The sequence below is a fragment of the Silurus aristotelis genome (genome assembly GCF_946808225.1).
Source record: "Silurus aristotelis genome assembly, chromosome: 4".
NCBI lineage: Eukaryota > Metazoa > Chordata > Actinopteri > Siluriformes > Siluridae > Silurus > Silurus aristotelis.
In genome coordinates, this window is record NC_139577.1 from 5,253,803 (window position 1) to 5,269,771 (window position 15,969).

Sequence of the window (15,969 nt, forward strand, 5' to 3'; positions counted from 1 at the left end):
TGTTCTATTTGGCTATCCACTGATTGACCTTGTTCACACCGTGTCCCTGTATGTCCAGTAGAGTGTTACCCCATCAACTTGAGTGCTTGGTTCATTAGTTTATCTGTTGGGCCAGACCACTGGTCAAGGAGAAGTGTAGGATGAAAAAAACGATTGGCGATGAACTGAAATGGAGAAACGAGTGGGTGAACTGGTAATCCGGGATCAGGATCCATTCCATAGCACTGGTTGACCAGGTCAATGGATCTTTCTCAAGGTTACAGTGGTGAGGAAAAACGCTTTGGGTTAAGGAAAAAAACTCAACAACATAGCTGGGTGATGCCCCGGGTTTAGGGATTACAAATCAAATGTGTTGAACAAATCCAGTACTCGGTGTGCATAAAAGGATGTTCAACATATTTTGGATTATGTTGTCTTTAGGAATACAACAGCAGATTTTAAGGATAAATCTGCATTGTCCAGGTGAAGCACAGGGACACAAGGGTAAACACAAGGGAAATATTAGGATGTGAGACACAAGGGTAAATATTAGGATGTTCCAAGGGTATCACATGTGCAGCAACTTTGCCCAAAGGGATCACATAAGTATTTAGTAAAAACATGGCTGGAAAGGGGTTATAATTTTAGAGGCACACTATTACTGCAGTAAAAGTAAATATGCTCCCTTCAAACTTTCACTTTAGTAAAAGTACAAAATAATTTGCCATCAAATGTACTCAAGTACCCAACGTACTATGATTTCTTATGGCTATAATGTTCCTATTATTCTTTTTGTCTCAAGACTCTTTACTTAATTAACTCAGTTTATGTGGAAAGACTATTGTTACTCCTAACACACCAATTTATTAATAGAATGATTTTAATAAGTCAAACACTGTCTTTAAAATGAAAAAAGGCCGCAGGTGTTGTCAAGTTCGAGTCAGGAGTTTCTTCCATCCTTTATTCGTCTCAAAATACTCTGCCTGCTGTTAATCTGTATGTTGGTGCTAATTAGATACCACAAAGCGGCAAACAAAACAAGTTCGAAACTGAGCACTCTCTACCCTGATTTGTGGCTTGCTTTGCGCTTCACCAGTTTTTATCCACTCCTATAAAAGTGTTTCGCAAAATGTACCCAAGTAAAAAGTACGATATTTAACTTTGAAATGTAATGGAGATAAAGTAAAAGTTTTCCCAAATGCACATACTTCAATAATGTACAGATATGTGGAAAAAACTACTTATGTACAGAAACGTATTAAATTTACTTTGTTACTGTCCACCACTGCTAGCAAAAGACAAGCTCTAGACATTAACTGTGTACTGATCTTCCTGATCCTCTAGTTTTACTGTATCCTCATCCTAACATCAATTTATCTCCTACCAATAATCTGTTCCAATCCTAGTCCCTCTGTGGATCCCTCATCTTCCTCATGTAGAAGCAATGTGAGGGGTGGTGTAAGTAAATGACAGGTCTGACAAGGAAGAGGCTCGGATCCAGGCTGTTTACATCACTCAGCAATCACTTGGACTGTTAAAACTGCAGTGCACTTGCATGGATCTGTCCCCTCTCTCCATCTCTCTCTCTCTCTCTCTCTCTCTCTCTCTCTCTCTCTCTCTCTCTCTCTCTCTCTCTCTCGCTCTCTGTGCTCCTTATCTTCATTCCTCACTGTTTCCTTCTGTGTATTCTCCATCAATCTTCTCTCTCTCTCTCTCTCTTTCTTTTTTATAGGGAGGAGCAGTTGTAGCCCTGCCTCTCTCTCTCTCTCTCTCCCTCTCTCTCTCGTGCGCTTTCTCCGGTCCTCCTCTGCTTCTCTCCCGCTCTCGGCATCAGCAGCATCAGCAGCAGCTGCTGCATGCCAGACAGGGAGAGCTGCGTCCGTTTGCGATGACACCATCTCAGTCCTGGGACAGAAAAAGACAAACAAACAAATAATTACAAAGCCTTGCATTCGGACCTGGATGCCATTGTTGGATAAAAAGAACGTGAGGAATACCTGAGCTCAGGTTTAATTTTTTTCCTCTCCTCCCTCTCTGTCTCTGTCGTTCTCATTCTCTCTTTACTGTCTGTTTCTAGCACCCTCCCTTCCCCCTTCCTGCTTCTTTCGCTCCCTCATGCTGCGTTCTCCCTCCCTCCATCCCTCCCTCCCTACCTCTGTCTCTCCCTCTTTTTCTCAGTGGCGGAATGTAGCGGAGGACCGAGCGTGCGCTCGTTCAGTCCGTGCTGCATGAACAGCGGCGGGACACGGCTCGGATGCTGCTCAAGCAGGAGAAACGGATTTATCCTCCCTGTGGATTTGATTGCACACTAAATGCTGACCTTTACTGGCTTTGCAGTCTTCTCCTGCTTGTTCTGTAGCTGCTGAATTTGTTGTTTGGCTCCAGCGCGTGGAACAGATTTCGGTTGTTTTCTACTTACATGCAGATGGTATCTGCGGGAGGTTCAGCCCTAGGAGGGGATGCTGGGAATCATGGCTGTTTGCTAGAGGGACTGAATCTATGGGATATGCGAAGCCAGTGAGTGCTAACGAGAGCCTAACAGGAGTCACAGAACAAGACTGTGGCCAAGCTAGGAGAAACAACAGAAAAGCGGTAAACCCCTCTGGAAGCTGGCCGTCCCTCTTAGGAACATCTAAGAAACCATAAAATTGAGGGATTGGCGTTTGACAGGTCAGATTGGGTGCCTGAGCTGAGAGACTTGATTTGAGGAGTGGTAACGCAAGAGTGTGCTGCTGCACCGGGCTCTGCCGAGCGCCTCCTCACAGTCGCATCTGCTCTCTCTGCATTCCTCCCTTTTCGCTCCACCCCACCGTTCAGTGTCTCCCCTTTTTCCTATGCCTAGTCGGTTTGTCCTTGGAATCTGAATCCTATTTCCGCCTGTCTACTTTTCACCTGCTTCTGGAACAGGACTAAAAGGATCATCCCACATTGGATTCTGCGAGCCCTGTTTTTTTTTTTTTTGACCTCTGGAATTCTAATGGGTGTCTGTGTGTGTGAGCTTGAGTGTGCGTGATTGCATTAGCAGCATTGAGTGTCTGTGCTTTAAGGAGTGATGGTTGTATGATGTCGGTGAGTATTTGCATTTGAGTGTGTGTTCTGCTCGGATTTCTTCTTTTTTTTTTTTTTTTTTTTTATACCCTGATGTTCAACGCTATGAGCCACCCTTGTCTGATCCTCTTGTGTCTGCTGAGTGCCAGACCCTGGGGTTAACCCTCTCTAAACCCAGGGCAGGATGAGTGAGACTTCTGGAGCTGTAACCACCTCAGGGGTGGTGATCCTGGAGGAGCCAGAAGTTGGTGGGGCTTCTGGGGGACGTCAAGGTGGAGAGCGTGCTGGAGCTTTAAGGTGCGCCTTTTGGCCAAGACAGCAGACTTGGCTGTGTGTAGTTCCCCTCCTGATTGGCTTTGTGGGTCTCGGCCTTAGCCTCATGCTGCTCAAATGGATTGTTGTGGGATCTGTGCAGGACTATGTACCAACAGACCTTGTGGGTGCTAAGGGTATTGGCCAGGATCCCTTTTCCCTAGCCAAGCCAAGTGCTCTGCCCAAGGGCCCAGACAGCACCACTTCCTCCACAACTACCACCACTGTATCCTCGACCATCTCCACTATCACCACAGCAGTGAGGGGCAAAACTCGAACAGCAGCACCTCCAAATGTCAACCCAAGGGATGGAGGTTCTTCTGGAAGCCAAGTGACCCAGAAGACCACAACCACTACAGCCTTTGGCACTGCCTCCCCTGTACAGACATCCACCTCCAGCCCATCTTCAACCAAACCAACCGTACTTAATGACTCAACCCATGAGCATTCAACCACAGAGAGGCCAGTCAACAATCCAGCTCAGACCCACATCAGCCGCAAGACACGTGAGTCCTGTGATCGCCGAAATGTTCCTGCTTTATTTTTGGTGTAGTCAGGTTTGTTTTGTCTGTGTTAAATTTGGTTGAATGATTCTTTATCTTTAAGATCCAATTTATATTTGGCTGCATGATGGAATGTCAGTTCCAATGTATTCATTTCGAACTATGATTTCCAGTACCGAAGTTTTTAGCTATTAAGAAATATACACTTTATTTTACTGTGCTGTGTGGTCCAAGGATTTCACAGCTCAAAATCCTGTCACAAAGTACATGCCAGGTAAGTTTTGCTGGAGCCAGAAAGGTTCAAGGGCCTAAATTTAAAAGCTTTACATTGTTTGGTTTCTAATTCTTGCAGGTTAATAGCCCAGAGCCTTTACCACTGAGCTACAACTGCTCCATAACTTCATAGATAATATAGTTTTCATTGTTTTCATTTCAATCTTCTGCCCCCAGTTACATGTGTAACAAATAGGAGGTTGATAGTGAAAAGTTTACTTAAGAAATTGAAAAAACTAATGCAAACATTTCCACAGTTCCTTTTCCAGTGTAAACTGGGAACAAGGATTGCAGTTAATCCAAATGTATCTGATCCAAATGTAGACATTTGGCCTCATTTGGCTTTAATACTTGATGTTGCATTCTGTAAAGATGGCCTTGATTTGAATATTTACATATCAAAGTAGGTTAACTTATTTATAACCTCCAATATTCAAATCTAGGCAAAATAAAAAGACTTTACATCTTTACAATCTTTGGATTTAATGGTATAAAAGCAACAAATCAGGAGTGTACCGGGCTCAGTACACTTCAAAACAGGCCCCTGTCTGCCTTGCTAAGTCATCACAGTCTGACGTTTTAAAACGAAGCAATCAGAAACCAGTTGCGAATAATGCAGTAAGCTATAATCTGGATCTGAATGAATACGTTATATGCATTTTGACTGGTGGTACTTTGGATTTAAGAACTGTGTTTTAGACTCATTACATCGTAACCAAGGATTATATACTTGCACAGACAGCAGTGCTACAGTGCGTTTGAGTGTTTTGGCCTTTCTGAGCTGAAAGTGTTCCAGTTGCACAGTTTATTGTAAATTCTTTGGGGACTAATCATATACATTGTTGCCAGACCGATAACATATTTATATGCAATTTACCCACATGCAGCAGTCTGTTGGGGTCCAAGCAGCATTTGCAAGTACTTCCCCCTGTGGCCAGTTCTTGCAAACTCTCCTAGATTAATAACAAGATTGTGGATGAGCATATTGGTCAAGTTTTGTGATGATCGATTACTTCTGTCACATCCCTGCTTAAGCTACTGGATGGGTATCCTGTTTTTTTTTTCTTTTTCTTTTCCTTTATTTTCTTGAAGTGACCTTTTCTGTCATTCCAACTTGATCAAACATACAGAGTCAATTAAAAGTCCTACATTTCCAAATGACTATCATACAAGCCTTTTAAATTTGGTCTGAACATGCAGAAGCATTGCAGAGCTATAGCACGACACTAACGTTTTTCTGTTGAACAGTTTCTGTCAAAATCTTTAGAGACTTCCATAAACCGTCCGATCGTGTAACCACTCAAGCACATCATTTCCCCCTTATAACCACAAAAATCACAGCCTGCCATTTTATAATGTAAGAGCATCTGGTAAAGCTGGCAAGGACCATCATCATCCGTCGTTGTTCAATCATGCAAATGGCCTCATTTTAAAGGATTTGCCAACTACCTGTTCTGTTCATTTAAAGAACAAAATTTTGGGTTTAAAAAAAAAAGCTGCTGATGCCTTACAGCGACAGCGATAAGAATTCCCAGGAACACAGGGTATTTATGAGACACCATCACTCATCAAATCTCACACACATTTATTTAGATTGTTGGATGTGCTACAAAGGGGTTTGACATCAATCATTTTTTAGTTAGCATCTCTTCTTGCATAAAGCTAACGCAAAACTGTGGGACGTGAACGCCCAATTATAACGATACAAAGACCTTAAGGCTTGGACGTTATCACTCTCCTGATGCAGCTAAAAGCATCTCTTTTGGTGTTCAGTCTTAAATATTTGATCTGAGTGTCTCACTCTGGCTGAGTGTGATTTACTGGCACTCTGCGAGATTACTTTGCTCTGTGTGTGTTTTGATCCAGATTAATTTACCGTCACTCCTGAGGTAGGTAGGGGAAAATTCCAGCGGTCCAACAAGGATTGTAATATACCGTCATGCTTACTTGAGACTCTTTCAGGTGAAAAACAATAATAAATAATAATAAATAATAAGTAAAAAAAAATTTATTTAGACATGTATATACCCATGTCCTCGGCAATACATGATTGGTTTCTTTGATGTTTGCATTATATGTTACATTATGTTACATCTTATATGTAACATATGTGAACTTTGCGGTCCAACCATTTTTTTTTTTTATATTTCCCCTAGTGGCCAGTTTTTGCCAACTCACATAAATAAACAAGGTTTAAGACCGTAGATCTTGCCTAACTTGCTCTATTATATAATTATGCTAAAGAACCATAATTTAGTTTGTACATGAACAACTATTGCTGTACAAGAATGTGCCCACTCAGCAAGTCGCTGTTGTGAGTAACAATCTGTCTCCATTATAAATGTACTGCTGATATCACGGTATAAATACATCATCACATCGGCCAGCCCATTTTGTTCCACAGGGATCCTCGAGAAGAGGCTAGGCTTACACATTGCTCTTCCTGATTAATGGCGGCATTCCCGTTGGTAAACGCCCACGCTGATAGCTGAAGATAAAATTGCTATTTTGTAAGCACTTCAAACAGGACTCAAGGTCATGCCAAAAAAACAAACACCTTTTTCCTCGTTTTATTTTATTTTATAATTTTTTTTATTAATATGCTCAGTGTTATTCATTAAATTGATAACTATGAAATCGATCAATATACTTAGTGTTATATATTAGGTTTATTTCCCACTTGGGAAAAACACAAACAGAAAACCGTATGGGGAAAATGGGGTATTTATGAATTTTGACTGTGTGTGTGTGTGTGTGTGTGTGTGTGTGTGTTTTGACATATGAATAACGCATACTGCTGTTTATTGACCCATGAACCATGATAGTGGTGGGAATCATGAATCATGGTAGTGCCAGAAAACAGAAACCTTCTTACCAGTCAGATTCAAGATTTCAACATCTGCGTAATCAAAATAATAATACTTGCACCAAATTGACTTTTCCAGGCATATGTGGTTGTTCTCCACACAATTTTATAGGACATCTTTGGATGCAGTAGAATAAAAATTTCCCTTCAGTTGAACTAGTTGAACGGTTCCAACGTGACAATGCAGCTGTGCACAAAGCCAACTTGATGAAGATATGGTTTGAATGGGTTTTAGTGGAAGATTATGAGTGACTTGAGCTATAGAGCACTTGACTTTACTAATGCCCTTTTAACACAAGTGTCAAAAAAATCAAGTAAAATTTATTTCTATAGCACTTTTCATGACAGACATTGCCTCAAAGCAGCTTTACAGAGTTTGAGTTAATATGTATTTATCCCTGATGAGCAGCCGTGGTGACTGTGGCAAGGAAAACTCCCTTAGATGTTACGAGGAAGAAACCTTGAGAGGAACCAGACTCAGAAGGGGAACCCATCCTCATTTGGGTGATATCAAGAGTCTGATTATAAATCTTTAAACAATACAGAACACTGGAGAGTGAGAACTAACATAAGCACTGGAATGTAAGATTATAAGTAATGTCCTTTCTACAGTCTTATACAGTCATTTAAGATTATGGAACTAGAAGCTACTGAGCAACTCATAGAATAGCTCGACATATGAGATCATCATAGATCCAACCCCAGCTTCTCCATGCCAGAGCCTTTAACACTCAAAGAGGTCCAATGTCCAACCTCCACATGAAGTGGGATCCAATTGGTACTGATGCTTCGGGATGTTTGCGGGGTCGCCTACTTCTCTAAAGGTCCACAATCTTCATGAGGTGGGACACGACTTGAGCTGGCGCAACTTAGAGATGCCTCGGGATGGGTAGAGAAAGAGAAGCAGTGGAGAGGATTTATCATAGCTGCTGTTCATATTAACAAGCACTAGTTGGATAATGTACACACCAAATTTAGTGAAACATCTTTTGAGAAGAGTGGGGGTTATTATACTAGAGAATTTGCAATAAGATGATCAAAAAGCACATACAAATCTTGTCAGTTTTCCACAAACTTTTGTCTTTATTGTAGCTACTACTACATGAAGTATCCTATGCATGTATTGTATGATTAGTATGTGATAAATTTAAATATTCATGTGTCAAAAAAGAGGGTCGAGCTGATAAGAATTTGTTCAGAATCTAGAACTTCATTTTTGTTCTTCTTAATATAGCTGGACTTGACTTTCTGCGATATAGATAATGGTTTAATGGTTTCTCCTCTTCCGTGCCACCTTGAAGTCGCTATGGACTTATCTGGCGAGGCTCAGAGACATTAATCAGACCAAGTTGTGACCCGACCTGACTCGTTCAGTGTCCTCAAGAAAGAACTTAATCCGAACTCCATTGATAAGATCATTTATCCGATATGATCAACTACAATATAAAATTGAATTTGGTTACATATCAACCCTTACAAGTGGAGCTGGACTGAATCCAGCTGATGCTTCTTTTTCTTCTCTCTCGCTCTCTCTCGCTCTCTCTCGCTCTCTCTCACTCTCTTCCTTTTCAGAGATGAGTGCTTCTTAATGACCATCGATTTTTCTCTTGTTTCATAACCTAAGCTTGATGAGAATGATTGGCTCCTCTTTCTATGGATTCCTTAATGTCAGCTCCTCACCATTATCCATTAACCATAGCCTCTTTAGAGCTCTCCCCACCATCCCATGATTAGTTATTTATTCTCTGCTCATCTTTTCATGACCTAGAATTTGTATTTAAACTGACAATTTTTTTTTCCCCCCCATGTTTGTTTTAGGGTCTCTTGCAAGAAAAAAGAACCAAACTCCAGCTCTATTAAAGCACTCTTTCCTGACAAGATCATCTCTATAAACTGTAATGTCACCTTGATTTATCCTTATGAGATGTCCCGGCGAGGGAAGAAACCCTTAAATATTAATGACGAGAAAGAGAAACATATTCAATATGTAGAGGATGACTTGAATAATTGACGAAGGCAGGAGCTGACGAATTATCTTGGAGGGAGGGAGGGAGGGAGCGAGGGATGAGGGCATGGAGGAAAATGTCTGATTCCTTTCGACGCAGTGTTGAGGAAAGGATACAAGATGAAAGAAGGTGCTTTCATGCTTGTTGAGGAAGGACTCATCTCAGCCACTCGAAAACGCGCTTCTCCTCTAGAATCCCGGCGAGTTTTCCCAGCGCTCCCCAAAGTTGGAACGATGAAAGGTTACAAAGTGGCTTAGCGCTAGCGCCATTTCCTCTGGTCAGAGGCACTTTGATAAAGAATTCGGTTTTAATTAATGAAGATTTGTATGTGAAAGTGTGCTAAAGTGCTCAGGAGGAGCTCGGGGGACCTTCAAAACTGCTGCCTTTTTTATTGAAATTTTCATACAGCAAGATTAGAGTGGGTTTTCCTTTTTTTTTTTTTTTCCCCAACCTCATTTTAGCCTCCTTGCTACAGTACCAAATTACTTTCTAATGTCCTTCTTTCAAAGAATAGCTGTGATAATGAAAGCTTGTTATTGTCGTGTACAGTTGACTTTTAATATATTTAATGAGTCCTGGCGGTCAGTAAAAGGTGCTGTAATGCCAGAAACGCTGGTTCAGACATACTCTAGAAACTGTAGAAGTCTCCTTTCTATGTTCGGTTAAATCCGACTCCAGCATCTGAACAGCAATTTTGATAAATGGAACACTCCTGTTTGCGCTTGTGAAGTAACAAATGTGTTTCTCGGGAGCCCCGAATTAACGGCAGGCCCCGTTAAACAGACGCAAGGACAGAAGATGCATGTGCTGTTTAAAATAAAACAACGAGCAATTTATTTGTCATGCCCAAGGCGACCAGGAGTGGATGAAGCTTTGTCTTCATTAGAGCAGGTTTTGTTACGGTTACAGCGATCAGGCATTGAAATCAATCATATCGAAGATCATTATAGACCGCATTTTGTAATAGATATTTCGTTGGCATCAGAAATGCACAGCCTTTTGCTTGATATCGCGATTACCCGACCTTCATTTTACTTTTTGTTAAACATAAAGCTGAAGTGCGAGATGCCAACCTTCGTGTAATCCTGGAGGTCTCCAGTCAATTCTTATGGATTTGGAAATCCACACATTAGTACTAGTAATAACAGACACCAGGCCTATTTTATTTTCATATTGCTGAGTGTATTATGGTGCAGTAGGAATGACTGGTTGAAGGTAGAGGTTGGACTGCATCAAGGATTGGCTCTGAGCCCTTCTCCGTTTGCAGTGGTGATGGACCGGTTGACGGACGAGGTCAGTCAGGAGTCTCCATGGACTATGATGTTTGTGGTTGCGATTTGTGGTGAAAGTAGGGAGCAGGTTGAGAAGAGCCTGGAGAGGTGGAGGTACACGCTGGAGAGAAGGGGAATGAAAGTCAGTAGGAGTAAGACAGTATGTGTGTGTGAATGACAGAATTAAAAATTTTATTAGAGGGACAGCACATGTAGGACGTTTTGGAGCCAAGGGAGGGAGGCACAATTGAGATGGTTTGGACATGTGCAGATGAGGGACATTTGGGTATATCGGTAGGAGAATGCTGAGGATGGAGCCACCAGGAAGGAGGAAAAGAGGAAGGCCAACGAGGAGGTTTATGGCTGTGGTGAGAGAAGACATGCAGGTAGTTGGTAAGAAAGAGGCAGATGTAGAGGACAGAGTAGTATAGAGACAGATGATCCACTGTGGCTAAAAGTGTAGTATGATATAACAACTGGAAAAACAGCTGACTTACTGTACATGATGTTAAAAAAAACTAAGAAAAAATGTTTGTAAACCTCCACTGGAACTCAGCCAAACAGAGCTAAGTGACCGAGACTCCACTCAACCTACAAGGGTAACAGAAATTCAGGCCAAAGATGGCTGGTGTAAATGCTAGAGAAATTATTTTTAACATCAATTTCAAATAATTTTTTAGTTTTGTCTGGAATAGCAACAGTGGTTCTTTTCTTTGTAGCCCTCACCATAGATTCAGGTTATGACACTCCTCAATTGTGAATAAGGCTTGTTGGAACTAACACGAGTAACCAATAGAAGCAAAAACACCCCCCAAACAAGCAAAAACACCCCAAAAAAAGTAACCCACCACAGAAAACAAAAGCTCAAAGCAAACAAAACCTCCTGCAATAACATCATAACCCCAACAACAGGAAAAATAACCTGTGGCAAGCAAAAACAACCCCAGAATAAGCAAACCCCTCCCCAGAAGAGAAAAAACCTCCCGACTATCAAACCCTTTCCCGTTGCAAGCTAAAAACTTCTCTACAGTAAGCAAACCACCATTACACCAAGCAAAACCTTCCCCACAGCAAGCAAAAACACCCCCAGAATAAACAAACCCTCAATTGGAAGCAAAACCTTCATCACAGCAGGCAAACTTCCCCACAAACAAAACCACCTTCACAGCAAGCAAAAACTCCCCCAAAGCAAGCAAAAAAAAAAAAGCTCCCAGAAAAAGCAAACAGCAGGGAAAAACACCTCCAAAACAAACAAACCTTCTTAATAAACTTTCTTTTCGGCTTCTCCCGTTAGGGGTCGCCACAGCGGATCCTCCGCACGTTTGATTTGGCACATGTTTTACGCTGGATGCCCTTCCTAACGCAACCCTCCCCAATTTATCCGGGCTTGGGACCGGCACTAAGAGTGGCTGGGGATGGTTCCCTGACCGGGAATCGAACCCGGGTCGCAGCGGTGGGAGCGCTGCATCTTAACCACTAGACCACCAGGGGACCTCAAACAAACCTTCTTAATAACAAAGCAAAAATTTCCCCATAACAAACAAAACCACTACCAGAATAAGCAAAAACACCCTCATGACCAGCCGAACCTCCCCACACCAGGGAAGAACTCTTCCACAGCAAAAAAAAAAACCTTTTCCACAGCAAGCACTTACTGCTATGAAGTCAGATTGAGCATGCTGTAAGAGTTCGCTTCCTGTCACTGGATTTATGGACGGTTATCCGAAGCCATACACATTCTTACATAAAATTTCACAAGGATTCAGCCAAGGTTTTGTTTTAAGTTTCTACGACGAGGAAAAGACAGAAGGATGTATCGGAAGGATGAAGGTGGGCAGCTCTAAAGCTGAGAGAGCGATTCTGGACGTCTGCCACTCAGCGAATCAGATTTAATGAACAAGCCTTGATTAGAGATGAGTAGCATTTTTCTGAGCGCTCGTCAGGTGGAGGTGCTGCACTCCTTCATCCTCTCATCCATCTCTGAGAAGCAAACCCAAGCCATAGACTATATAGTGTCATTTATTTTAACAAGACTTTCTTCGATTCTTTTCAATTTATTCGGCTTTAAAAAGACATATGGTCACTCTTATATTCGTGACCGTTAAACCAACAGACCGTTTCACGATCGGCGTTAATACAGCAGGTTCGAAACTCGGCCACTCGTTGGTTTTTTGGGTTTTTTTTTGGATAAGGACATAAGCAGGAGTGTTTGTTTCCCCATTTCTCGCTTGAGTGTTTTTTACTGGCTTTTGCATAGCTGTTAAGCAGCACAAGAGTCGCCTTTCCGAACACCATCCACTTCTCGGAACACTCGAATTTGACAGGTTTTGAAATTGGATCGTGTTTTGAAAACGACTCGTTCACCTAGTCTTTAAAAATGGGAAAGCTATTGACTCACGTGGAAGTAAATGAACCGTGCCTGTCGACATCCTCAATATAAGCTTTAAAGGGCCCTGGAGATGAATAATAATTATTATTTTATAGATTGTTTTATTAGAATTATGGATGGAAAAATAAAAAACGATACCAGGGAAAACGAAAATTTTGGCGATCTCAATTTAATAACGATAACCAAAGAAATCCAAAGGAATGATTGACACCCCAAGCGATAACTCTTGCTCTACAGTGGTAGCATTAGAATAAACATTATACAGCGGAACCTCGGAAAAAAGGTCGTGAAAATTCGGAACTCGCGACCGGTCTTGGTCCCTAACCCTCGCAGGTTCCGAATTTTCGCGACCTTTTGATACGCCCCTTCCAACCCAGTAAAAACCCAAAGAACACTATACGAAATCGATTTAAATGAGTAAATAACACTATTTCACTCCATAACACTTAATTATTAGACAATTTTAATGAGATTTTAATGTTAAAACTAGCGTTTTGAGCAGCTCGCGGTTGCTCACGAGCCGATCTGAATGAGAGTCGCCGGTCGGAAATGAAAGTCGCGAGCATGCCAGCAAGGTCTTCTCTGCTGGTCTAAACACTTTTAAAATCACTGACTTGCAGTTTAATTATTTTTTTTTCTGTCCATGAGTTTGTATTAAATTATTCCCAACAGTCTATTCTCTTCATTTCAGAGCTTTTCTCTCAGTTGCACTGCTTCTAGGAGCAGAACAACTGAGTGTTTTTCTGTATCCATTTCTATCCAATCAGATTTCAGCCGTCATATCACATGTTGCCAAGGTCAAAACGATCTGCCTTCAGAATTAACAGTGCAGGTGTCTGCAGTATAAAATACATGTTGTTTGAAGATTTTGCTTTAACCAATCAGATTTTGGTGTCACCAGGGCCATCTAGCAGGCATACAATTACATCGCCATTTTCACCTCCTATACCTCCTATTCACACCGTATGTGTAGTGAACTGCACAAGCTCAGATAAAATTGTGCAAATTTACAGTAATAGCCGTTTCCACAATGACTGACAGAGGGGAAGAAATTGATTTGGTTGCAGATTAACTTATAGGGATATTTTCAAAGTGGACATTTCAAGAAGTTATTAGAAAAGTAATGCACATGCACAGAAAACCTGGAGCTATTTTATGAGGTTAATATCAATGCTTCTGCTAGCAATGAGGTATGTGGGAGGTGCAGCTGTGGCTACAGTGAAAGAAGACTTGTTGTATTGTGATAATTGGGTTTCTTGCTTTAGAAATGCCATTTATTCTCACTGTATTAGATATCTGTCCATGTTCCTATATAATATTGATGGTTTCTATAGCTATGCCATCATAATGACATTAAAATATGAAATGCATGGCCCGCACTGCTAATTATACTCCTCACAATTCCCCATATATAGCTATACCCCAAAGCTTCTGATCTCTGCTGCTACTGGCTGTTGTGTAGGTCAGTCAAAATCCTCATCACAGTGATTTTCGGGTTTGGAAAGTCGACATGCACAATCGAAATGCAGCAGTCTTTTTTGTTAAACAACAGGATTTGATGAATAAACGATATGTCTGTCGAAGCCATTCATTGATCGAGCCATTCAAGAATATTACAGCCTATCAGAATCAAGCATTCAACAGCACTTACCTATAATAGAGAGCCATCATGTTCACGATCATAAGCACGCTATATTTGGTAACAAATCTATAAGTTTCTTTCTCTTCCTCCGTCTTTGTATTGGCACAGCAGATCTGCCACGAGGGGACGGCAAGTCGAGAACGTGGCATCACACTGTGACAGCGGACCGGTCAGCGACCTCACAGCTCAAATGGCAGATTAAAAAAAAACGAGAGGACACATCTACACATGTGCACACACAAACACACAGAAGCTGACCTCTGAGTGAGGCTGATGAATGGTTTAGCTAACCCGCTCTCTACAGGCTGTATGCTGTCTATATGTGATGAGTTTGAAGGCTGTGTGTGGGGTGTTCCTGCTGAGAGGTGGGATTGAGAGCCCGTCAGCATGTGAGCTGTCACTTTTTCAGATACAGCCATCTGGGTTCAGAGTGAACCTGCTGGGCCTTCTATCTATTTTGAGTTTGTGATAAGAAAAAAAAAAAAAAAAACCCTGAAAACACATTGAATATGTTTTGGAATGAAAAATATTTGTGTTCAGAAATTCTGGTGATGTTTGCTTCAGTGCTGCTAATTGAATTACGTTGTAAAGTAGATGTAGATGGATAATTCCATGGTTTGGGAATTCAGTTCTGTGAAAACTCAGTTCTCAGGAGAAAAAGAAGAGCTCACAAATAAAAAAAAAAGTGTTATTTATCTGAACGTCCGCAGTTTTCTTGCACCTGTTGGAGCGATCTAGCAAATTACACTTACTCCGTCACAATACTCAGACTCACTCGTTCACCCGTAATTCAGTGTCTTAATCTAAAATTACAGTGCTGGATTCTGCGCTTTCCTCAGGCCTGTGGCTTTAATTATATATCAAACACTGTCATTTAGATTGGATTAGCATTCGGGCTCTTCTTCCCTCAGTCAACCGAGCAACAGGAAGTAGGAATAATGCGTCTCTTTGGCTTGTCTGTACAAGCTTTTAATGTAGGATTGGCAACATTAAAGATTTTCTTTTCTTTAAGAACAAGTGAAACTATTATAATTTTTTTTACTTTTTTTGGATATAATTTTACACTTATTTATTCACTATGCAAAAAAAAAAGGAATACTAGAGAAGTTGCAAAAAATGATTTGTAGATCCTAATCTGTAGGTAATTTTTTTTTTTTCTTCCCTTTTTTAAACTTGTTCTATAGAAATTTATCACATGAAACACGTTATACAGTAATCCCTCGCCTATCATGGTGGTTATGTTCCAAAACCCCCCCAATGACAGATCTGCAGTATGGCTCCTCTATAGATGCTTTTTGTGATCGTATTTTTTTTTGTCTTTCGAAAATGGACTAAACAAAAAATCCTAAAAAAGTTCGCATTGCCACTAGGTGGCGATCAATGTGGTTTTTGAGTCTCATGCACTGCTAGCTAAAACTAGCATGCAGATTTACCATCAAAGACTATAGAAAACAACTTTATTGACCAAGATACCTGAAAGAAGAATTTCGAATATTAAGGATGTTTCTGAATACAAATTTTATGGCTTTATTAATACTACAAGCCATAGAATTTTAATTCCAGTTTAATCCCTGCCAACATTCCATTATATAGATATTATGAACAGTTTTGGAACACTAAACAGGTCTTTATAGTGAGGTTACCCTAAAAATGTCTCAACGAAATCGTGTGATAAATGAA

General features: G+C 41.0%; 1 protein-coding gene across 2 annotated transcripts in view; it reads left to right on the top strand.

Annotated features, from left to right (window-relative positions):
* The first annotated feature begins 1,613 nt into the window (after positions 1–1,613).
* nrg3a (neuregulin 3a) overlaps positions 1,614–15,969 on the top strand; it is a 365,695-nt gene continuing 351,339 nt past the window's right edge. For both annotated transcript variants that reach the window (XM_083540457.1, XM_083540458.1), the window contains exon 1: positions 1,614–3,845. In XM_083540457.1, the coding sequence (XP_083396583.1) occupies positions 3,212–3,845 (634 nt within the window). In that variant the 5' untranslated portion in view covers positions 1,614–3,211. The remainder of the gene's footprint in view (positions 3,846–15,969) is intronic.